General features: G+C 37.1%; 1 protein-coding gene and 1 pseudogene across 4 annotated transcripts in view; one reads left to right on the forward strand and one right to left on the reverse strand.

Moving 5' to 3' along the window:
- Window positions 1-1,535: 1,535 nt before the first annotated feature.
- Window positions 1,536-23,887, forward strand: part of LOC121655659 (SH3 and PX domain-containing protein 2A-like) — a 53,394-nt gene continuing 31,042 nt past the window's right edge. The window contains exons 1-6 of one of the 4 annotated variants that reach the window (XM_042010443.1): window positions 1,536-2,015; window positions 8,585-8,665; window positions 13,532-13,607; window positions 15,201-15,277; window positions 15,999-16,090; window positions 21,650-21,681. In XM_042010443.1, the coding sequence (XP_041866377.1) occupies window positions 1,944-2,015; window positions 8,585-8,665; window positions 13,532-13,607; window positions 15,201-15,277; window positions 15,999-16,090; window positions 21,650-21,681 (430 nt within the window). In that variant the 5' untranslated portion in view covers window positions 1,536-1,943. Of the gene's footprint in view, window positions 2,016-8,584; window positions 8,666-13,531; window positions 13,608-15,200; window positions 15,278-15,441; window positions 15,511-15,812; window positions 15,906-15,998; window positions 16,091-21,649; window positions 21,682-23,887 lie in introns of those variants that run through there. The other 3 variants (XM_042010444.1, XM_042010446.1, XM_042010445.1) reach the window with 3 other exon arrangements.
- On the reverse strand, window positions 2,782-3,793 carry LOC121655535 (annotated as a pseudogene).

Genomic DNA, 23,887 nt, shown 5'->3' on the forward strand with positions numbered 1-23,887 from the left:
GCTAGTGTCACTGTCGTCATGAAGAGAAGAAAATGGATGACCCCCCCCCCCCCCCCCCCCCTCACATTTTAGTCCATTTTAAACATAAAGTATAAACTATTGTCTATATTCTCATTCATTTAAGGGAGCTGGGACAGCTGGGACAGCTAGGTGTTTTAAGTTGAGCTGGGCTTGATATTTGGACATTTAGAGCAAAACTACCAAGTCTTCAAATCCATAAATTAATCTAAGTCCAACGGTAATATATTCTATGTAATGCTAATGTAATATCTGCTTGCATCTGTAATCAGATTACATTTCCAGTGCTGCTCCTAATGTGTAGAACAACTTACTTAGTTATGAAAGATTTCTCTAAAAGCTCCAGTGTCTTGTTTGTTCACATTTTATGAGCGTTATCTTATCTTGGTTTGTTTAAATTTGATAGTAAATCATTTTGGTTGAAGTTGTCTGAAACATGCTTTAAAGATAAAATTTATATCGACACAAATAGTAGGTTACAACAACCAGGCCACATGACACTTGGGGGGGAAGCAAGCAGACAGTCAAAATGCAGCAAAGTAATCCATGATAATGTGCATGACTTCTAAAATGGTACATTTTGTAAAATAAAACCCCTTTTCATAAAAATCCAGGTTTTTTTACTTTTTACATTTTTTTAAAGACATCTATTTCATTATGTTTATACTCCACTTCACTATTATAGGATATTATTTTAGCCCAGTTTCTATTCAGTGACAGTTATTAATTACATTGTCCATTTACTGTGAATAATGTGGCATACTTTTGAAATATGAGACAGCATTCAATGTTCTACTTGCAAAATCAGTCACTTCACTTTACAGTTTGGAGTGGATTACAACAGTTTTGCTTAGAATCCATACTGTGACTGGCATCTAAAGTATAATAACTATGTCCAAATATTCTTCTGCAACATTATTATTATTGTGATTTTGTTTAAGTGTGCTAATAGCTAACAGCTACAGACAGCCTATTTTTTCCATTATTACATTAGTTTAACTATTGCTGTGACCACTTTATGTATACGTTTAATAGAGGAAATCTATCAATTGTAGTACCAATTTTTGTACACATATGTTTCATTGTGTAAAAAAAATAACTCCCACTTTGTGAGTTTTGCTGGAAAATACAAAAGATGTTGTTCTCCTCCACTATCGGTTTTCCCCAGTTTACCCTACAGTATTCCTCATAGAAACGTTGGAAAAACTGTAAAAGCAATGACACTAAAATATAGAATATTTCCTAGTAGGAAAAGTAGCTTATTATTATTATTATTATTATTATTATTATTAATGTTACATTTGTTGCTTCTACCGCACTTTCTCCACTAGAGGGCAGCAAAGTAATTGTATAACATGACTGGTTAAATTAGTGTATGAACATTTCAGAGTAGCCCTAAAGGATGAGTTTTGTGTCATGTGCCCACTTACTGAACAAATTTTTGTTTTATTTGCCTATTATGGGAAACACTGAAGACATCATTAGCGTTTTAATCTCCATCCGCATTCATTTCATTATCTCAAGAATTACTCCCAAATATTCTGACTTCGCTTGTTCTGTGAAGTGTGTCCAGTCAGCTGAAGAGGGACCGCCCTGTGCTGGCCCTCTGCTCTGTTTTGCAACGGTGCAGCCCATCTTCAGGAAGGAAAAGTCTGATAAAACGTCAGTTTCATTGCGTTGTCATGTTTTACAAGAAGTTCAGAAGCTCCGAAACCATCTGACACCATCAATTCATGGATGCACCAAAAACCTAAGGGAAAAGGAATCTTTCTTCTTCTTCTTCTTTATCCGCTTAACTTTGCTTTTAGCGTACACACAAGTCATTTTTTCGTCTTTCTTTTACACTCAGGTATTCATGGGTAGATATTTTCCTTTGTATCATCTGTAGCATTTTTGTTGTTGCAAACTGAATTCAGCCTGTAAAGATGCAGCTTCGTTCTGTCCTTGACGTTAATGTTGTGGACGTGCAGAAGAGAAGGAATCCATCCAAACACTATGTAAGTTCTTTTTTTCCCCCTTTTCTTCTTTTGTTCAGCGTTTAAAAGCACAACTAGATAGATTTGCCATTAAAATGTGTGCAAACGTCATATATCCTGATTTGCTTTGACGTATTTGTTGAGTTGTGGTTTTAAGTGGAATAGAGGCATCTTAAATTTGTGCACAAGTTTTACAAGAAAGTACATGCATATGAAATTTTATTAACTGCATCATCAAATACTGGCAGGTCAAGGAACTTTATTATAAACACATTCTATTTATTGTCAAAAACTATGATCCAGTTTGTCTGAATAAGGAAAATGTTAAAATAAACATATTTTGTCATAAGCTATTTAATGAAAACATTCTTAAAAACATAATTTTCCTTTCAACATCAGCTGTATGTTGTGCTTTGTGCTCATAAAACCTATCATCAAACTTCACAGTTTGACTAAAATCACAGGATTTTTCAGCTTAAAAAAAGACAGGATGTTTTCATTTACGGTGAAAAAGAATGAGAAAGTCATTGTAAATGTCTGGTCTGCTCAGGTGCAGAATATTAATGCTTGTAAGTACAATAAAAATAAGAGATCAGATTGATTATTGTCCAAAAAGTGTGGGGCTTATGTAGCATGCTGCAGATCTGGCTCACTGGGATGATAAATGCTACACCAGACCAAAGAAACAAACATAGCTACACCCATTTTTTCTTATAGCACACTTCAAAAACACAAACACAAAATGCTGTAAATTAAAAAAAAGCAACAATAAAAGTATGTGTTAAATTCACTTGAACACTGCAAAAAATATGCACACATCTTCAATAAAAAATAAGAAAAAAAAAGACCAAAAACAATTTAAAACATAAGATGCAGTTCATGCTGAACATGTGTTGAGACCGTGTGAGCCCATCAGCACATCAGTGGTTAAATTTGCAACACACTACACAGACAGACTTGACTGTGTAGAAGTATTTTCTATGTTACATGTTGATAGCAACAGTGTGTTTTTTGCAGACTGCTCACCTGCAAAAATGACACAAGATCTAAAGGAATAAAAGATCATGTAAACGTCATCAATAGGGAGAATGGGAATGATTTTGGAAATTGTGTGAATCACTGAAATTGTGTAGCTAGGTGAAGGTAGCCTCCACCACCACAGAAGGGGTTGGGGTATGAGTTTGGCTCAGGCACCTGAACTGGAACAAAATACTAGCTTTTTTCTAATGGGTCATATTTGATCACCTGACCAGTAAAGAGGTGCTTGCCTACAGTGTTGATACTCAATCATGTTGTCTGTGTGGGTAAAGATATAATCATCACCATAGGAAACTTGCATGCTGACAGCATCTCTCCATCCACTGAAAGTAGAGAATCTGCTTCAAAGTGAAGTTGAAAAATGATTCAGTGGTGTCCCGTTGGAGGATGTCATTATATTGTTGATGCTCCAGTGCAAGGACCTTCTCAAAGCCAGTACCAAATGTTTCTCTGGGATGAAGATCCTTCGAATCCACACCCCATTGTGTAACCTCTCTTTAACCCAGGTTTTGCTCAGTACTTCTCTGTGTTTGTAGTTTTGTGTGTGTGTGTGTGTGTGGGAGGCTTTTAATGATGAGCAACAGGAAGACATCTGCTGGGTGATCAGCTCATCCACAGTTGTCAGGAAGGTCCAGTATCATGGGGAAACGGTGACAATGACAATGGTAAAGGAAATCCTGAATCTCATGAGAAAGAGAGCCAAAGCCTGAGATGTTGGCAGCAGTCATGCTTTGTTGACATCTTGGATCACGAGGATTCATTATATGATGCCATCTTCTACTTTTACTACTTTTATATCCAGATGCTTTTGGTGATCCAGTAAGGGTTGTTGGTCAGTGTAAGTGTTATTTCTACTGGAATAAAAAAGAAGGATTCCCAGCAGCAAAAAAGCAATGTTTCTCATACATTTTATTTTTCAGAAATCGGTCTATGTGTCTGCTTCTTTAATTGAAACATATCAGCATGAGTCATCATCTTAAGTGGGCTTTGATTCAAATTTCAATTTATCTCAGGTATTTATTTATATGTTCTAAATGATAAGTTTTTGCTTTTTCTTCATTTAAGATATCTGGGATCAAAATACTTAAATGTCAGTGTTTCTGATTATTTCTGTTTATTTGTCACACATGCTGTTTAAAATTGCTGAGTCACTGTGCGTGACCCTTCCACAGCCTTCGGGGAAATATATAGCTCAACAGTTTGAGGAGTCTTTTTTTCCCCTTTACTGTGTTTATCAATCTTATTTACTTGTTTTATGATGTTTGTGTTGTACAGTTTTTGCCTGACACAATGACAAATTTCCATTACAAAGTCTGAATATAGTAAATAAAAGTCCAGGCACGTTTGCAAAGAGTAAAAAACAGAACCAAAATAATAATAATACAAAAAAACAACTAAACTAAACACTGCTGCAACCTTTCACAAACGCCGGCAAAATCTAAAGTTTTAGGTTGTAACAATCACAAGAAAAGCTGAAAAAATCCTGCAGCTACAGTATATCCGGGTATATAGTGAAAACCCCTTGTTTCAGTGTCTGCTTATGTTTGAGTCAGATATGTTTGGCTTAAAAATCTGAAAAATCTGCCAAAATTATTTATGTGTGATCAAGGCAACAATTTTCTGTTTTTTACTGTTTTATAAAATACTTTTTACTGTGTAATTCTTTCTGCTGGCACCGGTAACTTCAAATATATTGATGTAACCTGAAGTACTGGAAGTTTTTTTTTCTGTTTGTGAAATCACACCTAATATGTGCACTGAAAGTTTCACCTTGTTATATATTATTACCAGAATTCTTAAGTCAACTTTGTATTTTACTCAAATCAGGAACAATATAAACTAAAACTAGAACTGTCACATATAAAGTGGGAACTCAAACCTAAAGATTGATTATGTGATGGAACTTTAATTAGCTAAAACCATTGGTTGGCTTAGCACTGACAGCAAAAAGAGAGCCAGAACATAACCAGACCCATGGTGAGATAAGCTGCAAATTTCAGTTACATCACAAGGAAAAAAACCACAGAATTATATTATTTATTACGTCCATCTAGTAGCATGGCTAGATGAGCATCACTCATAGTTTATGTTTAATGTATTTAGATGTATTTAATGTATTTATAATTTAGATGTATTTATGCAAAGTGTATTTAGAAGAGCAAGGGTTTGTTGTTTGTTGTCGTTTAGGGTTTGACATGAATATTGTGTCTTGGACTCCTCAGAGTTTTCATCTAAAGACTTACAGCTGGTCTTGTGTCACCAGAACTTCTACGAGAAATCTTAATCATACTCTGCTAGTAAGCTCAAAAAGCACAAAACCACAAATGTGACACATTGGGAAAGGTTGTGGGAATTGTAAAGTCAGAAAGAATAATACTCTGACGATATTGTGATGTAATTTAATGGCAATATATATTTCAGCAACATTCAAAGGGAACAAATGAATGATTTAGATTGTAAAAATAAATTAGATGTATTTGTTCACAACCTCTGGACGTGGACAGTTATTTAGCAAATTTAGCAAAACTGGCCATGCACACCCAGATAATGTGATAGTTCAATTATTTCTGGCATACATAAACTCAACTAGAAACAAATGGGCCTAGAGTTACATATTTAATCTTTAACAGTGAAGTATAAATTATACTAAGGCAGAACTACTAAATTTTGGCAGATTTCTGCACTTTGGCGCCCCCTAATGACGGCTAATTCGGCCTTCATCTTGCATCCTGCCTCTTCTCTGAGCTCTCTCTAGCAAGTAAAAGTCAGTCTGATGTTGACTTTTGCTTTTTTAAATGTATTTATTTTTTATTTTTTGCTGTCATTTTCCCTTATTTTTATACTCACTTCCTTCAGTAATGTCCTTTTGGGTTTCTTGCTAAATCAAAATGGCCAGTGTGTTGATATCCAGTTGGTGTGTGACATGGTGCCATAAAGCAAAACGCAGCTGTCGCGTGATGCCCCAGGCTGGGGAAAAAAAAAAAAAAAATTTAATGTGGTTTTTCAGCCTCGTGACACTGCAGGGCAACAAAGACTCCTGGGATGTGCATAACAAATTTAAGTGTTCCATCAAAATGAGTCAGAAACAAAGTTTGAAAGGCTGAAAACCTAATGCTTTAACTCATTTTTGAACACTCATAGAAATGCTTAACAAGAGAAAAGAGTGTTATTATGATATTGGAGGATATTACGACATTAGAACTTGAATTCTTTTTTCTAAAATAACAAAAGTTATACAGTAGTAAGTAATCAGTACTAACAGTTTTTTCTCATTTTTATGCTGAAGGCTGATCTAAATGAAGTAGCTGGGATGTAGCTTGATCTTTGATGATTGGTGTGGAGAACTCAGTGTGGTTCGATGACTTCATGGAGTAGCATTCAGAGGCATTTTGTATGTCCAATGAAGTGTACAAATATGGCTCTTTGCCTAATAAAACCAAATTTTCAATATGTTCATTCACATATTTTCTGCTAAACATGTCAGAAAGTGTATCTGAAAAGTGGCCCAAGTTGACTCCTCCTCATGTGAAACATTTCCAGAGTGCCACTCTTCTTTGATAAAATCCTGATTATATAACTGTAGCAAAGTTACCTTTCAAATAACTTGCAGACAATGCCTGTGCAGTGGATTGGCTTTAATTACGTACAATGATCTCCTACAGAGGACGTTAGAAGCGGCAAATTTTCTTGAACATTTTCTCACACATTCTTAAATGAATTACTAGATTTTCCTCCTGTGCAGGTATACTAGGTCAAGGATCTTCATCCAATTAATGGCCAAGATGAACTATAACTATGGCTTGGTTAATATTATCCAGTAACTATTCAGCTTGGCTAATTTTCCCTATCATGATTCATGATCCTGACCTTGACATCATCAGTTTCAGTTTGTAGTTTTAGGTGTTAGGAAGCTAACTTGCACCCTTAACATTACACCTGCTAAACACTAGTATATTATTGCTGTGACAGTGAACATTTTAGCATTCTAAAAAACCCATTTAATGGCACCACACTTGTTTGATTACATTGCCTTGCTATGGCATTATTTTACTTATTTGAGTGAGAGGACTTGTCTCAGTGGGATTACAAAAATCAATTAGTCTATCTGGTTTAATTAAATGAATTAACCTGAGAGTTAAGATCAATTGCATCATCTGTTTCCTGCTTAAGGAGACTCCCCAAGGCCACTAAACAAGGGGCACAGACTTTTTCCCTTGGGACTAAAGCCGGATGAGTTTGACTGGGAAGTCCCTGTGAGGGAAGAAGAGGAAGAAAAAAAAATCAAATCTGATTATCTATGAGCTAAGCAACTGAAAATGCATGTCCGATTTGAGGGAGGAAAGAAGCAGCCCTTTGTCTTTTGTTCCCACTGTTCAAGTGCCACTTCCTTGTGGAAGATGAGTTACAGAACAGCAGTGGCAAAGTACTGAAATTCCTGTTTACAAGCTGTATTTACAACACCCATGTTAAAATAGTCTCAGATATTTTGAAATAAAATGTGCCTGCAGCTGTCTGACTGCCAGTCATGGTAATTTAATGCAGATAACCCCACAGAGCCAAGAATGTGCATTCATTTGTTGTGCTTGTTTTGAATCTGCTGCAAAGATTGGAATTCTCGTACATGAAACTGTACAAAGGTCCTTGTTGTGTCATTCGTGTTGGTTATGGCCTTCTTAATCAATTCTCGTAGCTATCATAAGTGTTACATAAGAAATTTAAATTAATTAAACTGTTAAACCATGGTATTTTGTTTCACACTATTTATACTGGCACAAGAACATATATTTGGTTCTTTGGGGATGTGTCCTTACACAAACAGCAACTCATATGTCTGCATCTCATTAGTAAGCTGGTGGAGGTCTTGTTTTGCCTTGCTGCACGCTCTTTCAACAGCAAAGTGCTTGCAACATGAAGACTGCATTTCCAACTGGATGTCCTTGCAGCCTGCCACCATATGTGTAAAAGCTGCTTTTGTAAAAGCTCTGTGCCAAACACAGATGGAGTAGTAGGTTCAATTATCAGTTTATAATTCTTTATTTTGGGAAACTTAATAATACTATATTATTTATAATTAGATGATTTTTGACAGACTTCAGCTTTAGGTTGACAGCTTTTCTTGATGTTTTTTGTTGTTGACACAATGGGAGTCATCATTTGTGTATTTAAACAGTAGACTGAGTAGCGCCTGAAAGAAAAATTCAAAGATTTGATACAACTGAGACGTTGGTTTTACAAAATTAAATAGTCTTAGACAAGATCATGACAGTAATCCTGCAGATGTGGATTTATTTTATTATTATTATTTTTTTATTAAAATTTGCTGTAATTAATCAATGTCTTTAATTATCTAATAATTCAAAATCTACTGATCCCCTTCACTGACCTCCTGATAGCTTTCCAATGTGTGACTTAAACAGACAATCTTAATGAGTTTGTTTGACCTCTGAAGACCTTTGAAGTTAAGTCAAGAGGGTTAAAGTGGTGCCATGAAGTCTTTGCCAAAATGACTTGGTTCCTAACATCCTTTTTTTTGTCTGTGCTTTGCCTATTAGGTGTACCTGATCAATGTCACTTACTCAGACTCCACTTCCCATGTCATCTACCGGAGATACAGCAAATTCTTTGACCTGCAGGTATGTTACACTGACATGAGTTACAAAATCCTTTTACAACCTCAATTCACAGCTGCATTTGAAGTTGTTCACGAGCCATAAAGTTAAACATTTTCTGTTAGTAATCACCTTCATATGTCTTCATCTTACTGCCACATTACACACAATGAGGTCACTTTGACCTTTTGGCCACTTCCTTCTGCTCAGCTCCTGCAGGCAGTGTGCTTTGTGAAAGGTCTCGTTTAAGATGCCTGCTTGGAAATAGAAAAATGGGGGAAATCCAGTCAGCAGATGCAGGAAAAAACATGACCTCAGTCAGAATGCATAATGCAACATGGAGCACAGTCTCCAGGAACTGTTGATCCTATAGTAAAATATCAATATATTAAACAACAACTCAAGTTTTAGAGAGAAAACTAACCTAAACTTTATCGTATTTTCAGCAGTAGTGGAAGGGGTTTAAATCTAAATGCTCAAATACTTTATCAAGTACTTTTCTTGTGAATGACTGTTTCTAGCTCTTGTCTGATAACCCTCCCAGCCAGACTGCACTCTACAGCGCTGTGGCTCCGGTGGGCTGGTTGCAGGAAACTCTTTGTTCTTTGGTCTCTTGCTAATAGCCAGGAAAATTCAGCCCTGGTCTGTTTGATTGAAACAGAGCTTCTCTCCTGTCTGTGTAAACATTAGTCTTGTCCGTAGAGCCCTGCTGCTGAGGTGTGTTTGTCTGGCCACGGTAATTCACAGTCCACAGCTGTCCATACACAACAGTCAGGGGTTAGTGTGTTTTATTTGTACTCATATGAACATGGTCATATAAATGTCTATGGTCATGTCAGGATTCATGTTTTGTGGTGTTCTTAAAAAACTTCATAAGAAAAAATAAAAAAAAACTTGCCTCCTACCCAGGCAGAGATTGAGCTTTTGTTGGGGGGAAAAGTGATAAACAGCATCAGTCAGCAGTTTCCAGCTGACCATGTAATACTTCTTATTAACAACAGGCAGCCTTGGTGTTTGTTTTTTAAACTCCATATTTATTGCAAATATAACAGCACTTACACTGCTAATGTTTCAAACCTCCCCATTGCACGTCACATAATTCATAACTGCTCCTCTTGGAAGCAATTATCATAATTTATCCCATCTTCTTTTTACAGCATCTTTTTTTTTTGTCTTTTCTGCTGACCTAAATGAAGAGCGCACTTTAGAACAAGTTAAGCAAACTAACTTTTTCTCGTTGAGATGCTTGTTTTAGCAGCATAATAGTGCTGAAGCACACTGTTTCTGGTGTCAGAAGGACCTGTTTTTGACTTGCACATGTTCGACATGAGCAGAAGTGGTCAGTGTGTGAAGTGAGTGAGGTTTGCCTGTCTCTACACACCCTTCAGCCACAGTGGACAGAGCACGCGGGTCACAGCATTCCACAGGGGATTGTGGAGTGTGCAAGCTGGCCTAGTTTCCTTTTGGACAAAGACTTCTCCAAAATCTCTTAGTCGTCATTATTTTTGGTTTGTGGAATTGGACCAGGGTCAGCTCTACTCTGTCTGCATTGTAATTTGTCTGACCTACATTCTTTACACAAGTTGCGACTTGAAAAAGGTAATTTTTCTAAAAAAAAAACTAAAAACAAAAAACGTATCATACATGGGCTGGCATACAAACAATTGCTCAGTAATGGCTGAGATTACTTAAATTGAAACATCATCCTCCCCCTTTTATCCTTGCACTATTGAAAAATGACATTATACAGAAGTCTATCTAAGCTTATAATCAGAGATTAATAATTAAATATCAGTAATCGTAAATAGCAAATCTAAAAAAATATTAAGAAACAGGTTACACGGGTCTGGTATCCTCTTCTCTTTCTTTCACTCCCATATTCTTTAATTTCCAAAGTAATTTCAGTTCAAACCACCTCAGGCTGAAATGAGAGCTTTTGGTGTGGTATATCGAGTTGCATACCACTCCCTCTCAAGCCTTGAATGACCACCAGTCAAAAATTTGGATACACTTCCAGGTGTGTCTAAACTTTTGACTGGTACTGTATATAATACACAGTAATTCTGTTAAAACCATGTAAACATCCATGTCAGTCCAACATGAATGGCTGTTTGTAATTTGAAAGGTTCCTTATTATTATCTATTTTGGTATGCTCAGGTTTTCCTTGTTCCGTGCCTCGACACCTGTGGCTGCTCCTGTCCCTCCCCCTCCCTTTTTGGCACATTTTTCTTTGTGATTTGGAAATTTCAACCAATGCACATCATGGCTGACACTTAGGTATTCACTTAGGAATTTTATATTTGACTTAAGAAACTTTTAAAATACAGACATTTACATTGGGTTGACATGGCTGTTCACATGTTTTTTTTGTGACAGATTGACTCTTTTTTTACAGATTTACTGTGTATTATATAAGTCTTCTTAGGGCTTGTAGCCCACTCTGAGCTCAGAGTTTTTCCTTCCAATTAGTCTTTTCCTTTATAACGTCACCCACCAAACCGTGGACGCTCAGGATGGGGGATTGAATCTGTTGCTTTCCTTAGACAGATAGATATTATTTTTTTAAATCAATTGTATTTGTATGAACACTGCTGTATATATATATATATCTTAGCAAAAGATATAAGACCTATATGTCTATTTGTAATATGAAATAAATATCCCCCACAAAACATCACAATAAGACACATTAGACAAATTATTGGAAATTATTTGAACAGACTTAGTTTCACCTCAGACTCACATCACAGCTTAAAGTAAGTATGATTATATACTGATTTAAGAATGTCTGTCTCTAATCAATGCTTTCCAACAAGTTCAGGGAAAAGTGCTCAGGAAAAGCTATATAAGAGGTTATTCTTTTATTTAGTTTATTTTTTTCAACCAAACAATGCTCTAAGTAAATGTACACTGTCCAAGGAATTGTTGCACCATGATCTCTCTGCTGTAAACAACTATCCAGTAGGTGTGAAAACTCAACCCAGAAAGGGAATCAGATTGTTTTCCCACGCAAACATTCCTCCACACTCCCTCTGTCTGAGATTCTTCTCAGAGCAGTTTCTTTGTCTTCATCACAGTGCAGTCTGTCTTCGTCCGTTTCTCCCTCCTTTCACATGTGAGTAAAGTTAAGTATAAATGCTTCAACTGATGATCGTTGCTGTTTACAGAAGCCATTTTGCTTCTTCCTGTCAAAATAATTCATGTATTTTTTTTTTATTTATTCACAACACTTATTGTCAAGCTCTTATGAAGTGACAGGAATTACATCCTAGCACCTGCTGCTGCTTGAAGTTTTTTATTTTTTTCCCTAGTGGACACAGAACCGCCTTAAGTTTCTAGACAGTCAAGAAGAAAAAAAAATGATAGTTTTCCTCACCCCTGAATACTCTAAATGAAAAATATACAAAATGGAGAAATGTTTTCTTACAGAGTTTGCTTCCAAGTTGTCCGGCTGTTGCCATAGGAACGGCTTTTACACCTGTCCTATGGGTCTGTGAATGTATCCATTGCAGGTCCTGGGAGGGTGATGTCATCCTCACTTCTGGATGAAAAGCCTTACTCTCAGTGTTGTGTGAAACCTTCTCATCTTAGAGGGAGTGTACAGTCACATTCAGCTGTGAAGCTGAGGGTGCAGTTTGGTGTGTCATATAAACAACACAGTTACCAATGTACTGTTATAACAACGGGGTTTTTTGGAAATTGCAGCTTCTGCTGTAAAACTGTTATTGCCAACATATCCTTAAGAAAAACAGTCTGGTTTGTGTACATATTCCATGTCTTGCTGCCACAGTTTTAGGCATATGAGACTCTAATCTTAGATGAGATTTTTTTGTATGCGTATGTGCTGATTTGGTTAACCAGGATCATACTTTCTGCTCAGCCTTTTCTTTGCCTTTAAAGCACAAAAATGATGACTGTGTTTTTTTTCCCCCAAAACAAACCTCTTTTTGTTAACTGTCCATAGTTCAGAAGAGGGGAAATGCCATGCCCTGAGAAAAATTTTGAGGTTTAGCAAAGGCAGCAGATGAGATTGGCACAAAAGAACCACATGATGGGAAACATAACCACCTCTTGCTGGAGAAGTCCGACAAACAACTCCTACAGGCCCAGACAGACTGGATCCATCATTACCCACCGAGCTAGATTCTGTTTGTCCACCTGGTTCTTTTTGGCTATATTTAGACTGAGACTAGTCTCCTGGTCCCCTCCTCCTTGCTGAGTATGCTTCAGGTTGATGCTTGCACTCTATACAGTTTGACAGAGCACATCTGGAACAAGGCAATGCAAAAGGAATAAAGGCGGAGCTACATCTGGATCTCAAGCCCACTGTTACTGTAGGATGTGCATTCCCAATATGGGTGTAATTGTATTGAGAGAGGAACCTCTTGTCTGTGATCACATACATACATTGACACTCAACAAAACATTGTTATACATCATGCAAAACATGCAGCATATGGTGTTTTTACACAAAGGTTGGATGCATACAGTATGTGTCTGAGCAGACGCATTCTGGCATCTTTTATTTTCACTGTGATTTAATCTCTCAAGAGATTGAGCTGGTAAATAGACAGATGTATCAAGTGTGAACATCAAAGTGCTCATTATCTGTTATCTACCCCAATGACTTTTTAAGCTCCTTAAGTGGCTTTCTTTTAAGTTTTTTTTCCCTCAGATAAATGTGGGTGATGTAACCTTTACTGCTGCTCCAGTGATCAAAGTGGGAGCTTTGCAACTCAGCGCTTTGCAGATGATGTGTAATTACACTGTGTTGAAGCAACAATGAGGTCAACTAAAATATAAAGACAGCTCTGGCCTTTTCTATCAGAATGCCTGGTTGTTTTTGAGTTGTCCTGCACAATTGATTGCTATTTTCCTCACTCTTGCAGATGCGAATCCTCGACAAATTCCCAATTGAGGGAGGACAGAAAGACCCCAAAAAGAGAATCATTCCTTTTTTGCCAGGTGATACACACTACACATACTATTCCCTCTGGTATCACTGTCAGTATGACCATCTGTTTTTGATTTATCCAAGAGACTGGAATGTTTAGTAGCCTTGCAAGACATTTTCATGCACAACTGCTGTTTGTTTGTATACCTACACACTCCATAGCAAGGCCTACCACACTGCATTGTTTTATTAACTTCCCTACTCCACCCAGGCCAAATCAATTTGTGGTCAGCCATGTCAGTAGGAGGTTAGCAGAGAGAGATTTGTCTAATCTGATAAACTCATTGTGGGCCAGAGGAGAGGAGAGAAGTGAAGAGATCCTTTGTTTGACAAGCTCTGCTGCTTGAGTTTGGTCAGTGCTGTTTTGATGTCTGTAAGCCCAACATGGAGTAAGCAAGCAGCGTTAAAGGGAACTGTTGAGTGGGCTTCATAGTTTTAGATGCTGTTAGAGGTCAGTCCCTGAGGAGTCTGAAAGTGGCCATTAAAGGAAGAGCAATTAGGAGGGTTCCTGTTAGCTGCCATTAATGTGTCCTTTGATAAATTATTCTCACTTTGGGTCACTGGATCCCAACAAACCAAATATGGGACAAAGAGTATGTATGTGTGGGGCACATTACAAATGCTGAAAAGCCATTTAAAAATGTGATATATTTAAATAAAAACAAATAAACACACTCTATAGACTAAGTTGTTCATGACCTGCTGTTTGATGGTAACAGATGACTCACCACTATTCTCGTAAATGGCACGGATCTTGCTTTTACACTAAAATTAAACTCTAGTATCCAATAATCAAAAGACAGTAGCTTTCAGTGTCATGATTCAAATCAGAAGCTGCCGAATAAAGGTGGCGTGTGCTTTTTTGTCATTTCTACTGATCATAGGTGTTCAAAGAGACCAAAGCCAGCACATATGATTGGGAGAGCTGCACAGTGTAGTAAACACTGATAGATAATAGTTGCATATGTTATTTTTCAACTCATATCTCATTTTTCATGTTTTATGTAAGACTATCATATATTTTGTTGTATTCTTCACCGCATAAAACTGAAAAACAACTCTGGTAAAAAAAAACTAAATTAAAACCTCTTAGAGTTTCCTTCCTTTGGCTCTTCCCAGTTGTAAATAGTTTCCAGGTCTCTGTTGTAACTCCAACTCTTTGTGGTCATTTTTACAAGATTTGGTCGAAATCAGCATAATTGAAGTTGTGACTTTGTGGTCTCTCCCAATTGTTGCTTTTATTTAGCTGAAAAAGATGGTGACACTTTAACCTGCACGTGACCAATGATTGTACAGTTTGATTGCCACCAAACACAGCTGTTAAAAGGAGAGCCTTCAGTGATTTCTTCATAAAAATCCAATGGAAGCCAAAATAGAAAAGTATCTTTCATGCAGAGTTGACATGTGAAAAATAAAGCCAATCAAAATGTAGGATGTCATTTTAGTTTGAAGGACAATGAATGAAAATATTCCATTTATCCAGGAAGGCATCATAGTGGTACTAAATATTTAACCTTTAATATTAAAGTGTAATAATCTAAATCTGTAATGTTGTCAAAGTTTTTGGAGCTTTAAACAGCTAACAGTTTTCTGTTTCTCTTCAGGTAAAGTCTTGTTTCGTCGCAGTCACATCAGGGATGTAGCTGTCAAAAGACTGAAGCACTTGGACAATTACTGCAAAGTAAGACTATACTCATCACGTCGCATAAGATCCTCACAAAACCCTTATATTTTCCTTAATTGGTAAGGCAATCCTTGAACATTTGCTATAGTGTTTTAAAGGCAGGACTCAGCATTTATCTCCCCCCACCAGGCTCAGCAGGAAAGCAACTGCTCTTTTTGCACTGGTCATTTCCTGTTACCAGTGTAAATAGGCAGCCTATAAAGGAAATGAGGGAACTGGGACAGGCAGGGGTAAGCATGAATCAGCAGATGTATAGTAAAGTGTAAGCATGACCACCTGCACCTCTTTCATTCACTAGGTCAGAGAAGGGAATGTGGAGCAGGCATGTCGCCAAGTGTGGCAGTGGTTTTCATTTAGTAGGGATTTATTGGGAAGGCAGGAAGCTTTCTTTTAGATATTGTTTCTTTGGGGGTGTCTTTTCTTATTCAAGTGTAGTGGACTGAAACTGCTTTGTTCAATGGCAGTTGAGGTAGACTTTTCATATATCACCCCTCTGTGTTTTCCTTTGTTTTAACTCTCTCCCTGGGCCCAGAGCCTTCTCCGTTCCCTTCCACACCCTTCACAGCTCTGCCTGGTCCTCTGATCTGACTGCACAAAGTGCAACAAACATGTTACACATCTAGAAGTATATCCAAAGTACTTCTTAACATACACACAATCAGTGAAATATGTATTTTTGCTGTGACCAGTAGCTTTCCTACTCCTTTCTCTCCCACAGGCTCTGTTGAAGCTTCCCTCCCACATTTCCCAAAGCGAGGAGGTCCTTAAGTTCTTTGAAACCAACACAGAGGACCTCAACCCTCCCACAGAGTGAGTAACTAGAACTGTGTTCTAGAAATCATAAGCTGTTATTGAGTATTAGCATCCCTTCTGTCACATGAGCTGTGGGATGCTAAACATTGCCCTCTGGTGGGTTGTAAATACTGTGTGTGCTTGTGTGGTTCAGCAGATGGGACCTTTCATTTGTGCCGCTGACCCATTCTGATCCGGAGGCTTAGCTCTGTCTGAGATGATTGATTGATACTGGTTGAGAGGCGCTGTGTTTTATTAATAATGATTTTGGAGAGGTGATATCTGATGCCAGAACAAATGAGAAAGGATCAGTGGTGTCATGAGATGCAGGGAGTTCAAGTCTGAGGGCAGATAAAGCCTCAGCCAAGTCATTTGTCATGCTCAGTTCAAAGTCAGAGAGGGAGTAATTACAGTAGAGGCTGGTTGCAATTATCTTTTGTTTAAATTTTGGTTTGTCCTTTGGATTCATGCTCAGTTGAGCATCTTATTATTACTATTATTAGTTTTCTTCATATTCTTCATAATTTACATCTTTTTTTTAAGGAGAAAATTGTGTGAAGAACCTCTTGAGCGGCCTCTCAGTTACTGGCAGGCCTATCACCTCTAACCCTCTCTACCCATGCATGCTAATCTCACTTCAAAGTGGGAGTCTTCTGCAGTCTCAGTGACAGCCCAGTGCAGCTTAAATTGCGATGTTATGGTCTAAAAGCCCTTTGCCACCCACACACTCTCTCAGTCTGGATCTGCATCATTTCAATATGACTTTTACGTACAAAAGCACTCAGAAAAAAAAGACATGTAATTATAAAGCTGCTAAATCCCACTATAGTTACGTTTTAACTTTTGGAAAAGGGAAAACTTTTTGGAAGAATTAGAAAAAAATAAGTTTGTCTTCTCAGTTGATCATTTCCAAGGCTGTAAAAATGTTTCTCCAACATGCAAACTAGTTCATGTCAAAAGATTGAGCAAACATCATGGTTGTGGAGTACTCATCAAACACTGCCATCTCATGTTCAACAGATGTCACTACACAGGTCTGAAAAGAAAAAGACTTGATTATATGGTGCTCCAACACAAGAGGGAGCCTCGCAACTGGGAATGATTCTTCTAATTTCTGGTAAATAAAAGATATTGTGACTTAGCTATGAAAGGGAGAGCTTGTGTGCTCTTGTTGTGCAAAGAAAATGAGTTAGTATTAATAAACAGATTTAATATATTCATGTGTCTACCATCTACATTTTTCACATCACATTTGATGATTATTAATCAGTTCATATTCTGTTGTTTCTACATATTAACTTACAGATGCATTTCTACTTAAATCTTATTGTTATCAGGAGCAATTGTTTGATTGGATTATTTAATTTTCTTACCTAAGCTACATACAAAGCACATATTAAATACATATATAGTCAGCATTTGTAACAGCACATGACTCAACTTTAATGTAAGAACTTATATAGTATAGGATTTCTGTTCTACTCAGTTGGTGGTCAAGTTTCATTCATGAAAATGTTACAATAAAGCCACTCTAGGGTTTAAAGTCCCACTGTTAGAAATTTGCAACTTAAGCAAAAACTAAAATATTTAAAGTCAGATCAGATGCTGGATACTAAAAAGGGTTTCTCTTAAACAAAGCAGTTCTTCACGGATCTAAGATGCAGTCAAGGGGCATGAAAGTAATAATATTTTAGTTAATTTTTACATTACATCTTAACTTTGAATTAATTCAGATTATTTGCACCAAAGTCTGCACCAAAATCAGTAATTTAAAAACAATATTAAAATATTGTATTAAGGATTAGCAACTCAAGATTTAGCAAATACAAGAAATGAAATGAATTACCACCATGGCGTGTAACATCTTTCAAGGAGTATAAGCACTTAATTCCTTTTCCTTCATTATATTCGCATTGATTGATTAATTCGCTGCAAGATGCACTTTTCCCTCAGAATAAAATTAATTTGGTTTAAACTTCTGTCTGTCCCCTGAAGCTCCTATTCAAAATATCTGATCATGTAGGTGCATGAGTATGAGTACTAGTGTATGAGTGTGATATGTTCACATGATTTTACTTTGTCTTACCTTCATAGGAGATTTACTTCAACCTTAATTATTATGGTTGCATGCCCAACTCAAATTAGGATCTCAACTAAAACCCAGTTATTAAACATTAAATTTATGTGGGGACATGCTTTTTGTTCTGAAATGAGGAGTGATGCCCCACATTGTGAATGTGTTAATATGGTGTGATTAACACATTTTCATGTTAAGGCATTCTGAGTTGTGTGAGTGACAATTTATTTGTCTGAAAACTTTTTCTTTGCAGCCTAAAACTTAATTTGCTATTAGTGTTTAAGCCCAGGTTATTAGCGGTTGAAACATGGTCAAACAAACATTCTTTTACGGTGACATCAGTGTGTAATCATTACCAAGCTTTGCTGGAGATTTGGGCCATTGTGCATGAGTTTACTGGGGTTGTGTGTGCTTTCGTAACAGCGCTATTACCTTTCACACAAAACCTCTAAATGCAAACTTTCTGTGTGCATGTCAGACCCCTGCTTTATCTTAATGATTTGCTACTCAATGATGTCGACCTATTGACCAAGGATTTGGAGGTTACTCCTGCAGAGGTAAATCTGAGGTCATTGCAGGAGTGTCTGTGTAATGTAGACATGTAGCAGGGCAGATACTGAAGTCCTTTGGCTTGGTTGAAAAATGTGAGCGAAGGACTAATATCTCACACATTCCTTTGCAAACAGGCCCACCTACAACGAGTGAGCTGCAGTTATGTGCAAACAGATGGTTACTCAACTTAAACTTAAGATGGATTCTCACAATTTTGAACTTTTAATGAGGTGTTCTGCCGTTGTGCATGTGTCTAGCAGCATGTACATCTGATGGACATGATTCAGTCAAATTATATATAGTTTACAGAAGTTATTTGACAGTCTGAAGTTACTAAAAGTTTAACTTGACCCCTAAAATCAGGCACAATGTCTTTAACATTGAATTGATTGGACACATTTGTGCTCCTTCCTCTCAATATTTAGATTTTAACTGGTATTAGGAGGAAAGCAGACAGAGCCAGAGCTGTGTGCTAAGTCTCCTCTTGGGAGAAATATAACTCCACCTCTGTGCTGAGGGTCACAAGCAAGTAAGGCAGGCCAAGCATCTTCTTTACCCTCGTCACTTCTCCCAAAACCCCAGTTTCATCTCCACCCGAACAGATTTTTGGCCAAACACACACAGAATGCATCCTGAGTCCTTCATCCTTCTGTTAACCTTGCATATATTGAATTGAGAACAGTTAACTGTAAAAATGGTGTAATATATCTAAAGTTTATGCCTACTACAAAATTCCATTTTTAATAAAATTTCATCCTGAGATGTGATTTTAAAATCTGTTTTAAGTTAAACTTACAGGGTTTTCTGATTATCTTATCTTGAAGAAAGTCGTGAAATTCATTCTGATGTTGGGCTACGATTATTTTTTTTCATTGTATGAGCATTGCTTGAAGATCCAATATCAATATTGTTTGTACTTTGTCTTGATTTAATTTAATAATGGCTCCAAGGCTGTTTTATTTGTAAAGTGAAGTAAGTACCATTAATGCTTTTTAATGTGGCTGTCTCATATTTTCTCACATATCTGGAAACAGAGAAGTCTTGTGCAAAAAATGGATTTACAAAAGCAACATAGGATCACATTAGTTTCTACAAATGTTTTTCTTAAATTCCTCTGGCAGAAGTGCAATAAAGTATTAATTACTGTGTTTTGATTTGTGTAGAATTGCAACAAAAACCTTTTTACGTTAGAATAGAGAGTGATGTTGCAGAGGTTACTATTGAAGCCACTTTCTCTAGAGGGGGAGGGGGTTAAAACAACTATTGACCTTATTTTAATAACACAATATTAATGTTTTTCTATTTTCACCAGTTTCATATTAGATGTTTAATTCACATTCCTGTTTATAGGTTACAAAGCCTACTTCTAATTAATGAGCCATGCCCGTGTTATGTATCCTTAAAGCCATTCTAATATTTGCACCCATTCAGAGGCTTAATTATACCAACATCATAGAGCATTACTCTGGTTATTTCTTTGCCCCAAGTAGGTCTCCTTTTTTTTAACCACAGTAGTTAGTGTTACTAGGTCATGTGAATAAACAAGCTACCTGATCCAAGCTACGTGACTACAGTTCTAAAAAGCCCCAAATTGCTTGAAATCAGTGGACTGGGCAGCAGTGGAGATGCAACCGTGTGTCATGAATAAAGCAACAGTATATGGCCAAGTGAAACTTCAGAGGACTAAATATCATAATTAAGGAATATAAATTGTTTTTGTAATGCAAATAAGATGGTCTTACTCAACAAAGTTTAAATTATTGCTTACTCCCAATATGGCATTATTCAGGATAAGTGTTCTAGTATTGTTAAAGCAAATGTACTACATGTTTGCATCACAGCATGGAATAATTGATGTTATGAATTGCAAAGCACTTTTAAGATGTTTTCTTTTAACTGTAGCTAATGGTTGGACTTGAAGCTGGTGAGTGTTGGGCAAGAATTATTCAACCATGTACTCACATCCATTACTGGCCATGGTTCGACTCAGCGCTGTTGACCTCTCCAGAGAGTCAACTGTCTGTTCCAGTTTGCGTCAACCTCAGCTTCCCATCAGTCTTCTCTGTCTGCTGCTCAGTTAACTAAGCGAGGACAAGCAGTCAGCCCACACTCCCTAAAAGGTTCTTGAAGCTTAAGCCGTTTATGCCTCCTGAAGTGTCCTCATTTATACAGCTGCATAATAGATGATGAAGAATGACAGCTTAGACTGAACTGATATGACCTTTATGACTGATTAAAGATGTACCTATTACATATTCATTATTAGTTTTTGACTAATTTTAATAAATTTAAAATAACTATACAGGAACCCTGTGTAGCACACAGCATCTTACAAATTAAGTTAAGAAATTGTGCCCACCAGTGTGATAGCAAAAGTGCAGTATTTTTACACAAAAATATAGCATCAAATAGGAAAAATCTGCAGATATTTGAATCGTACCATCACAAGGTTGAAACAGATGACTTTAGTAACTTATGTCACCGTAGCAACAACAAGCATCCCTGAAAATATTCTCTTTGTATTTTTTTTTTTCAGTTTGTTGAAATATTTGGTTGTGTTTCCTGTTTGATTTGTCTGTATTTCCCAAGTTGATCACCACATCAACTACTTCACCATCACGTCTACCTTTGGAACAGACATATACACACGTGGCAATATTTTAGCCAGAAAAGCTACTTGTTTTGCTTTATTTACTGTTCTTGACATACTTACTGTAGCCCTCACTACTATGTGTCCCACCCTGTCTCCCTCCCTCTGGTCGTTCTCAAGTTCTGCATGCATTCTCAGAGTGGGTTTGGCTGGTAGTGGTGTGCCAACTGCATTTGGATGACCTCAGATATTCAGCTGTACCCAGTTATGGGACTGATCGAGTCATATCAATGCTGTGACCCTTTTCAACCACACAAACTCTGCTGACCATGCTGCTCTGGTGTTTCTTCCTTTGCAGAGACTGTGGAGGCTCTGGTAAACGTAAATCAGGTAAGAGAATCTTTAAACCTCACTTAGTATTGTGTCTTTATTGTTTTTAAATGCTTATTTGAACAGATAAAATAACATTTTTAGATATTTCCAGCAATCCACATGTGTGCATGTGAAAAAGGGGGCAGCACTGCTTAGAGCTGATGAAATGTTTGAGAAAGTTTTTGAGAAGGACGAAGAATATTCAGAATCAAGTTAAATTTTAGTTAATCCAATAATAATTGTTTAGGCAAAAAATGGATTCCGTTATTTCTGTTATTCTGTTATTCTGTTATTATCATTTCACTCTCACCTCTAAACAAACCTAAACAAACATTCTGAGGTTTCAGTCTCTTAAGTGAGAGAATTTCCTTTATTATTTTATTGTTTTAAAGTGAACTCTTCGTGTACCTATAACCCCCTGTGGTATAAGGTCAAATTTCAACAGCACAGGTATGCAAAACATACATGCCCTAACACTTCTATGTCTTTTTCTTTCTTTTTCTTTTTTTTTTTTAAACAAAATTATTAAGAAATCTGTGTTTGGAGGACAAGACCACCTGTTTAGGCCTCTGCATTTACACTGCCAGCATTTGCTTTTGGACTAATGTTGATGTGTTTATGTGTGTGAGAGTGTGAAAAAGAGAAAATGACTCAGCTGAGCATGGGGATATGAGCGTAGGAGGCAGCAGGAAAAGTATGAGAGGGGTTTAGTGAACAGCTGTGCAGTTTTTGTGTATTTCTATGTGCATGCACTTGAGCGCATGCAGTCTCAGAATACCCACATGCACTACTAAATGACTCACCAGTCCTGCAATCAGATGTAAAGTTTCGAAGGCCATCCTTCCTGCAATCTGCCACACTTAGATTTGTCATAGTTGGGCCTTGAAAGTCTCATTAAATTATCTCAAAGTTAATTTTCTGTGCTTGATTTGCTCTGAGGAGACACTGTGCATGAGTTGCCACCAAAAGAAATAAGACCCTAGACTAATTTCATTTTGTGTTCCATGATATTGAGGCTTTATGTAACAGGGAATTCCAGCCACATAGCGAAATGGAAAAAAATGGTCTTATTTCAGCTGTGTGTGTGTGTGTTTGTGTGTATGTGCATTAAGTAGGCTACGTTAAGCCTGTGCAAGATATTAAACCGACTTCCACTTATATTCACATGCCTGAACAATCTGCCGTACAGTGCCTGTCTTTTTCATACACAGTTCTGGCTTCTTGATTCTGAATTTGGTGTGTGTGATATTACAGCAAATATGTACCAGCTATTTAGTTTCTAAGTTCCCTCATCAAGCCAACCAATAAAAATAATAATGAGACACTTAAAGCTTGCTACTTCTCATAATTTAGTGTTTAGGTTTTCTCATTCAAAGCAAGCTCTCTATACTTGATGTAGAAACCTTTACCTTATCCCCTTGCTGGACATTAGTGGTTAAAGGCTGATATTTCCTTTTTTAAAGCAGGACAGCAGATAAAGTCTGTAGTGAATTTGTGCTGTAGTTGCAGCTTATGGGTTCCATAATTGCATGGTTCGGGTCTCTTGTAAGAGTTTACTGAGCCATTGCCCCAAAAAGGAGAATGTAGCATTTTACCACAAAACTGCAAGTGGCTGAGATGCAGCTATGTTTACCTGGCAAGCAGAAGAAATCAGAGGAACATCACAGGCTTATACTCACAGCTGACCACTCAGTCTTGGTTTTCATTGCCTTCTTTTCATGGTAGTACTTTCATCCTGTTCATTGTTTTAGAGGGAAACTATGTTCTTAAACTGTGGCTTTATTGGTCAGAGGTTTAAGGAAGATTCATTATCATGTCTCATTTACTGTTTGTGATTCAAACTTGAGTGCCATGCGGTTGAAACACTCTATAATTCAGTGTACATCACAGTCAGTCCACTATCTTGGTATGACTCAAAGAGAGGCAGCTATCTATTCTCTAACATTTAATGAAGCTGTCAGGATTGACTGCTGATTCGCTGCTTGTTATTGTATAACACTGTCAGATGACAATGAAGGATGAGGAGACATGCTGTCAAAACAAACCCAAAATTAAACAGGATCACTGCTGCTGATACTGTGCAACACTGACGTTCAGGAGCTTTGCATCATCTTCAAAGCATTGCATCTTATCTGCATTCAAACAGAAAGTTAGGTCAGCAGAAGACATTTGGAAATTGAGTAGGAAAGAAAAAAGAAATGGATTGCTCGGGGGTGTAATGCAT

The sequence above is a fragment of the Melanotaenia boesemani genome, chromosome 16 (genome assembly GCF_017639745.1).
Source record: "Melanotaenia boesemani isolate fMelBoe1 chromosome 16, fMelBoe1.pri, whole genome shotgun sequence".
NCBI classification, from domain to species: Eukaryota; Metazoa; Chordata; class Actinopteri; order Atheriniformes; family Melanotaeniidae; genus Melanotaenia; species Melanotaenia boesemani.